This window comes from Montipora foliosa, chromosome 5 (assembly GCF_036669935.1).
Source record: "Montipora foliosa isolate CH-2021 chromosome 5, ASM3666993v2, whole genome shotgun sequence".
In the NCBI taxonomy this organism is placed as follows: domain Eukaryota; kingdom Metazoa; phylum Cnidaria; class Anthozoa; order Scleractinia; family Acroporidae; genus Montipora; species Montipora foliosa.
This window is the reverse complement of record NC_090873.1, coordinates 47,106,071-47,113,570: the sequence shown is the minus strand read 5'-3', so window position 1 is coordinate 47,113,570 and position 7,500 is coordinate 47,106,071. Positions and strand designations below refer to the sequence as shown.

At 39.2% G+C, this 7,500-nt stretch overlaps 1 protein-coding gene across 6 annotated transcripts in view; it reads right to left on the bottom strand.

Annotated features, from left to right (window-relative positions):
• Nucleotides 1-7,500, bottom strand: part of LOC138004504 (regulating synaptic membrane exocytosis protein 2-like) — a 35,334-nt gene that overhangs the window by 13,529 nt on the left and 14,305 nt on the right. For 4 of the 6 annotated variants that reach the window (XM_068851032.1, XM_068851036.1, XM_068851033.1 and 1 more), the window contains 2 exons: nt 6,724-6,888; nt 5,328-5,541 (listed from right to left, as the gene is read on the bottom strand). In XM_068851032.1, the coding sequence (XP_068707133.1) occupies nt 5,328-5,541; nt 6,724-6,888 (379 nt within the window). The remainder of the gene's footprint in view (nt 1-5,327; nt 5,542-6,723; nt 6,889-7,500) is intronic. The other 2 variants (XM_068851034.1, XM_068851037.1) reach the window with 1 other exon arrangement.

Below are 7,500 nucleotides of genomic sequence, written 5' to 3'. Positions count from 1 at the left end.
AGTCAAGGCTAGGGTAGCGTCTTGTTTCCAACTGAAGACCGGCGTTTAGAATTTTTAGGTTTTGCAAAATACGGGGAAAAAAAAAGAATTTTGTGTGGTCTTTACAAAGTCATTTCGGAATCATCGTCTTGTTATCAATAATCTGAAAATATAGAATGAGACCAGGCGCTACAATTCCCTCTGCAGTGTTATTTAAAAAACGCAGAACTATAAAGCCATCAAACTTCATAATCACTTTGCCTCTCGTAAATATTTGTAGTTAGCTGCGAATTTCGAACCAGACTAAGCCATAAGATCTCATGGCGTGGGAATTTGCTGTGCTTTTTATTCCTTAGCGGCAAACGAGAAGATGTTTCATTTCAGGATTCTCAAGGGCATGAAAGCTATTAGAGCGGGCTAAGTTTGCATGGTGAAAAAATTATTGCCTTATTAAAAGTTGGTTCGGTGTCTTATAAAGTAGTCAAGCTTTTAGCTTATTATAACTCTTTGAATGATTTTGTCGCACAACAGGGACACGCAATATAAATACAAACAATTTTCTCATTCATTTATACCGGCCGCAAAAAATCGCAGCAAATGAGCAGATATTCTCAATACTTCGATTTGTTTCTCTGCGTATTCTAAACTAAGCGTAAAAACTAGCAAAACAGAGCGATTCTTCATTTTCAGCCAATGAATTTGAAACCAAAGACAAAGCTGGTTGGAACTAAAAAAGAAGATGGGAAGAAAATAGAGAGCCTTGTGATGAAAAAAGGATGACTGGTCTATCATACCTTGCAGGGGCCCAAAGATGCGCAGCAACTGACTGAAATGCTCTTTCGATTTTTGACATGACTGTCTACATATACAAGTGCCTGACAACCAGATAAGAAATACTTAAAGAGCCGAGCCTTCATAAGACCGCATCTATCGATGAATTGAAAGCTGGGCTAACAGCTGGCGAACAAGTCACAGAAAAAGATAAGAATTTAAATCTTTTACTTCTACACTCGTAGCCATAGAGACAACAATGTCCCGCAGATATTTTGAAAATTGTTTCTTGTCAATCTGTCAATTTTTCTCAGCAGAAAGCCATCTTCTTACCGCTTTCAAACAAATCTCAGAGACAACTTAGAGGAGAACTTGTCAAAAACGCCAATTCACATACCTTTTTGCAAATAGCCCTTTCTAGTTTGGTAGCAAACTTTGAGGTATGGCTTTCATTTGTGCATTTTATTAATGTCCCTTATATCACGGTCTGGTTAAATGTATTCCTGGCTCCCGCAAAGATAAATAATTAATCCCAAGAAGTTTCGAATAGCTGTTTTTACATATCAAAAGAAAAGAGGAAAACACGATAAAAATTGAACAGATTCAAGTTTCGTGTTTCTTTTTTGTGGTCTCATAAGGTTCTTTTAAAATCTACAATCGAGTCTACCAGGGCTGGAGGGAATGAAGACCCCTTGGCAAATCAAGATGCCGACCCGGGATGCCGATAAGTAGGTGGATGTTAACTCGATGAGATGATCAGTAATTCGCATTTTATGATAATTTTTAAAACACTTAAGAATTTCCCTCCGCCTTTTTGAGATTAGTTTTAACAACACTATTCCGTTTCATGAAATAACAGATGGTCTCAACACCCAAACACTAAATGCGAAAATTCCTTCTACCTATCGTATAATCACGGGACAAGGTGAGAGGTATGCGAATTATTAGAGATATTTTGGAAAGACGATAGCCTGAGAACGCAGGCATATTTCCGGCGGTTCTTTCTCTTCCTTTTCGAGGGAGAGAAAAGACCGCCAGAAATAATTTTGCGTTCGCAGGCTAGAAAGATAATGACCAAAGGAGAGAATGCTGAGGGAAAGAAAACAGAGAAAGTACAAAAAGACATCTGCTTTAGGGAAGATGTTGCAAAGTGATGGTGACCTGCTGAGTGAGGTCACTACTACGCCTTTGGAAAGTACGAAGATATCACGAGAAGAAGAAAGGAACCAATGAACTTCAAAACGAAAGTATTCAAGGCGTATCCCCTCATTCGCGAGGTTCTGGTTAACCTTAACCAAAAATGAATACAAATTATCCCAAATAGCATACAATGACATTAAGTGGAAGGAAAATAAGGCTTTCTGGAGCCAAAAAATCAAAGGCTCATTGGAACAGATAGGATTAGGAGACCTCTGGATGAAAGCACACTATGTTGACATAGGAATTGTAAACATTATCAGGCAACGACTCAAGGATATCGAACTACAAAGATGGCTACGTGAAATAAATAACGACACCAGAAAAGATGCTAACCAAAGCAACATAATGAGAACCTACCGGTTATTCAAAACGATAGACAATTACAAATGTGAAGACTACCTACATCAGGTCACCAATACACGACACAGAATAGCCCTAACAAAACTACGACTTAGCAACCACAAATTAGCCATAGAGACAGGACGTTATTCGAGACCGCTCAAGAAACCTGCAGAAAGAATTTGCCCAATTTGTAAAATAGAAATGGAGGACGAATACCATTTTCTAAATATATGCCCTGCTTTATAGAATACCAGGAAAAACGATGTTCGTTACTAGACTATTTGGAAAAAGAATATAAAATAAAAATAAGCAGAATGTCACCTAATAAAATATTCATGTTTCTGATAAACCCCCCTAGCGGAAATGTTAAAATACAAAAACTAATAGCAAAACATATATTCGAATGCTTTGAAAAAAGGAAAGGGAAAGACGGATAAAAGTAAAGACTCCAGGACTTAATTAATTAATAACTTTTTAGCCATGTATACTTTTGTTGTTTGTAATTCTTAGTTATTTGGAAATTGTGGTCGATATACTATTTATTGTATAAGATTCCAAATAAACATGTCTGTCTGTCTGTCTGTCTGTCTGACTGTCTATCTGTCAGTAGTCTTTGGGGGGGGGGGGGGGGGGGGGGTATGGAAAAGAGATTTAGAAACAACAGTTTTTGATATTAGACGTAATAATGACTTGGAATCTACCAGTATCGAATAAGATCTTTAAGTGGATTTAATGGGAGAATTTTGTCATTGTTACGATTTACATCCTCATTTTGAGACAAGAATTATTCTATTGCGTAATGAAATCACCCTTCGCCTACAATATTGCCTTATCTTTTCGTAATCATGAACTCTTCGTTCCGTTAAACTCGTATTCCCGCTGCAATTTCGTATCCTTTGGCTATAATAGTAACAATTTTCAAATAATGTTACTACTGGGCACCGAGAGGCCAAGTCTCCACCAAAAGAGTTAAGTAGTGGCAAACTAGCAGAACATTTCAAATGCGAACCGTACAAGAAAAAACCTGACTGAAAAACCAAACATTTCTGACTACCCTGTAGAGGGTAAAGCCTAAAAGCCAAAAATTGATAAATCGATACCCTGATTAAGACAAATATAAAAAAAAAGAGATGCTTCCGTGAAGCATAGACTGGGTTGCCTGTGGTACGTGTTACGAAAATCAGAAGGCACTGAATTGTGTGGTATTGAACTACAGCATTCCGGTCTCTGAAGAATAACAAATAAAAGAGAAGCGAGAAACATTGGCTTTTGGGCTGACATGTTGATAATTTTCGAGTTCCCTAACAACTTCTTTTCACCACAAGTTTAAGCGTGCCCTCTGAGCATCTGACAGCTTTGTAATACCAAAGTTCACTGAGGTTAAGCCCTGTTCACCGGGGTTAGTGTTTGGATGGGAGACCAAAACAAGATACCCCTCACTAAACAGAAGCATCGGACCGAAAATACTATGAACGCTAACAAATGCGAACTCAGCAAGGTACATATTTTGTTAGCTTGCTTTATGCAAAACAAGAACATCCTTCTAAAAGCTTATTCTACGCAAAAAGTAGGTTCTGGAGGTAATTTTGAGAGTGGAAATCAAGGTTACGCGGCACACGGCAAATGCAAACTCACGCTTTAATTCAGTTAACACACCAGAAGACGCTAACCTCATTTTGACAAGAAAATGCTTTACTATTGCCAAAAAAACTATCCAGTTAAGCTCACATATCATAAAACATGATGAATTCATAAAGGCCACCTTTTCCATGAACAATTTTTTGAAACAAACAACATATTTGCTATTAGAGGCAAAAACCCCTTCTATTTCATGACGTGCGTGAAGAGAAGAAACTCAATCGTGTCAAATATGCGCAATATTGCAACAAACTAAATTTCAGGATCAAACCGTTTCCATGAAGAGCCCTTTCCTTGAATAATGAAGCACAAAATACACGACAAGCTTTCTTTCAAATAATTCTTGGCTGTTACATTTCCAATTATCTTTTTTACCTGAAGACTGTGCAGAGTTGATCACAGATCCACGTAAGGTGTTCGATTCGTTCAATCGTTCTCTGTCTTTGTTGAACCCATAAGTTACCAGAGAATTTTCCGTTTGGTTTCAGTGTTCTACATAACCGTCACACTTGGTTAAATATTATTTTAGAAATACAGCTCACTTTGATTTCGGCTCAACGGGCGATAGATTGTTGTCGAAGTCCATTACTCGTCGCTTTTGAGATTCCAGGTGTTGGTTTTTTCACCGCCTGCCTGGTTTATCCAACTGACTTATTGAGCTTCATAAGGGTATATTTTATTCAAAGATCCACTAAAACGCCATTCGCGTTACATGACTTTCGACGCCATTGCTGGCTAAGTTAATGATTCTCCTGTGTCCACCAGAGAAATCTACGCATTTCCACTACCCTCTCGATCCTAAGAAAATACGCGCAGAGGGTTCTATGCACAAAGACACCACTTACCAGAGGAGTGACAGGCAAGACTTTTCCCGACACGGAAAATAAAAAAAATAATAATAATCTACCCATTTTCCGACTGGGATTGCCATACGGCAACCCAGTAAAAATGATAAATTCGATACCCTGTTCAAGACAAAAATCCCGAAAAACATACCCTGGCTGGCCGCACGTCTCCATTAAGCAATTATAAGGGAGTACCCCCCCCCCCCGGGGGGTAAAGCTACCTGAAGCTACACAGAATGGAAAGAAGTGGAAGCAATGATGTGAGGTCACTGCGGAGGATCGAACTCAGTACCTCTCGCACAGAAGGTCGCGCACTAATCAACTGTGCAATCCTTCCTCTTCAAGTCGAAAAGATGACGATCACTTGAATACTGAGTTGAAAACGTTTTGCAGATTTTTAGTTTTTCTCTCGTTAACATTTCTTAGCCTTGTAAAAAGTTATCTTAAGAGCGAATTACATTTGCGGGATTTAAATTTAATTTCGTATCCGCGCACACCTGAGTAAGGGTCAGTACGCAGCTATTACAACGCTCCCGAGTAAGTGGTAGATACCTGCTCTCGCAGCTTGTAACCGAGCCTGGTATACTATTGAGACTTCCGCTCCTGTCACTCGTAATCGATGATGACCGGCTGCTTCGACCACTTCCGCCTACACTATCACTTCCTGCCGTCCGCCGGATTGGTTTCATATATCCCCCTGTAGGGAAGACATGGAGATCATTAACACTGCCGGAACGAGCATCAGCTTCACCAACCAGCAGCTTGCCTAAGGAGGAGAAGTGTGCGGAAGCAACCTATCAGTATGTTCTAAATTCATTCAGTTTGCTTTGCTTTTCATTTTGCATGGGAGGGAAAGTTGAGTCTGAGTGGACGAATGGGTCGATCTGCAACACCTGCACAACAGGACTAGTTAAAAAAAAAAAACAAGAAACATCGAGAGAAAACAATCGAATCTATCCCCTTAGAACAATATAGGGGCCTCATACAGGAAACCAATAAAATTATAGGTTTGAAGAGGTGCATACCAACCAGATTGCAAAGTACTTTAACTGTAAAAGTTCTTTCTACATGCTGTAATGTATATTTCAGTATCAAATTTCCAAGAAAACAAGATTCAAAAATTGGTCAGATTGTTAAATGAACCAATCCCTTTGCTTGAATGAGACTAGAAAATAACATCACAACGTGGAGTGTCCCTCCCGCATGGTTTTACAATACTAAGGTATCATTCTTGTCAGTTTTCTTTATATGGTTCAGTCGACGACAAACCGCTTTCATTCCTAATTTTCAGTACAACATTTACAGACACATCAGCAATATACTTGTGGAGATAAAGAAATAAAAGATGAAACTCACCTTAAGAAAAGAATGGTTAGCGTTAGAAATTGAATCTAAAGAGTACCGCACCATCGCTGTTGCTTTATAAAAATGCCTCAGTAGCACAAATGTGGGTTACAAGAGATGAACTTGGGCGTAAAACACCGGTAGTAATGTGATAAGTAAATTACTTTTCCTTTTTTAAAAAAATTATACATTTGACGTTAATCACACTGTTAGGGCGTTAGACAGGCTGCTGAAAAGTGTTGCAGATAAACTAAATTAATAAAGACAATCTTTGAAAAAAAGAAAAAAGAAAAAAGAAAAATAGAGAGCAAGAAAGGATAAGGTTACTCTTGACCTATTTAGCCTCTTAGAGTGACAAGCGCCAAACAATTTAACTCGACGAGGAAATCCCTTTGCAGTAAAAAGTTAAGAGGGTGAAGGTTTGGAACTTCCTATCACTCATAACTTAACTTATTTTTAAAGGGGAAGTGCAGAGGGCGGGGGGGGGGGGGGGTGGGGATTCTATCCTGATAATTTTCCAGACTATGCCAGTAAGGAAATTTCAGTGACTCAGAAAAATACGAACATCGAGAGAAATATTGCAAGATACAATCCTCTATCTTACCGTTCGGCAAACCGCTGGATTTTTCATGTAAGCTGGAACTGCTGAGACTCCTGCCGTGACCGAGAGGTACTGGACTCGGAGGAAAAGGACTTCGTGACCGCTCTGCTTCAGAGTCATTCAGCGGTAAACTACTCAAGCTGTTACGGCGTCGTGTAGGAGTAGTTTCTGGAAAAATCAAAATTAAAGAGAGTTTGTATGAGAGTTTGTATGAGAGTTTGTTCGAGCCCGTGCTAAAAGATGAACGCACTCAAGAGGTTTAGCAGCTCGAAACAAAAGAGCCTGGGGCCCGTTTCTCGAAAGTTCCGAAAAGCCATTTAAGAAACTGCCAACAGATTGTTTTGAAAAGCCGACGTTTTAACATGCTTTAAAGGTAGCAAAAAGAAAATAGAGTGTGAAGTTTGACGATTCAAATCCTCTCCGTACTGGAGATACAAAGGGAATTGTGACACCCGAAAATGGCCCGTAAAGTTACGGGACTTTCGAGAAACGGGACCCTGGTCTTGGCTAATCAAATGGTCGAAAGAGGCCCTACAGGAGACGGTAACAACAGGCTTTTATTTGGGACTAGGGACCTCAAGTCTCTCCCTCAATTGAATGATTATTCTTAATTGTCATTTTGCTCCAAGTGAAGTATTATCGTTCATTTTGGACACTGAAAGCTTGAAGGAGATCATGGAAAATGAACATATTTCTTTTTAAAGCCGAAGTTCAATGTCTGGATTCGCAGGACTCGAACCTGGGAGTGTTTGATTAATACCCCTTCACTTAACCATTAGA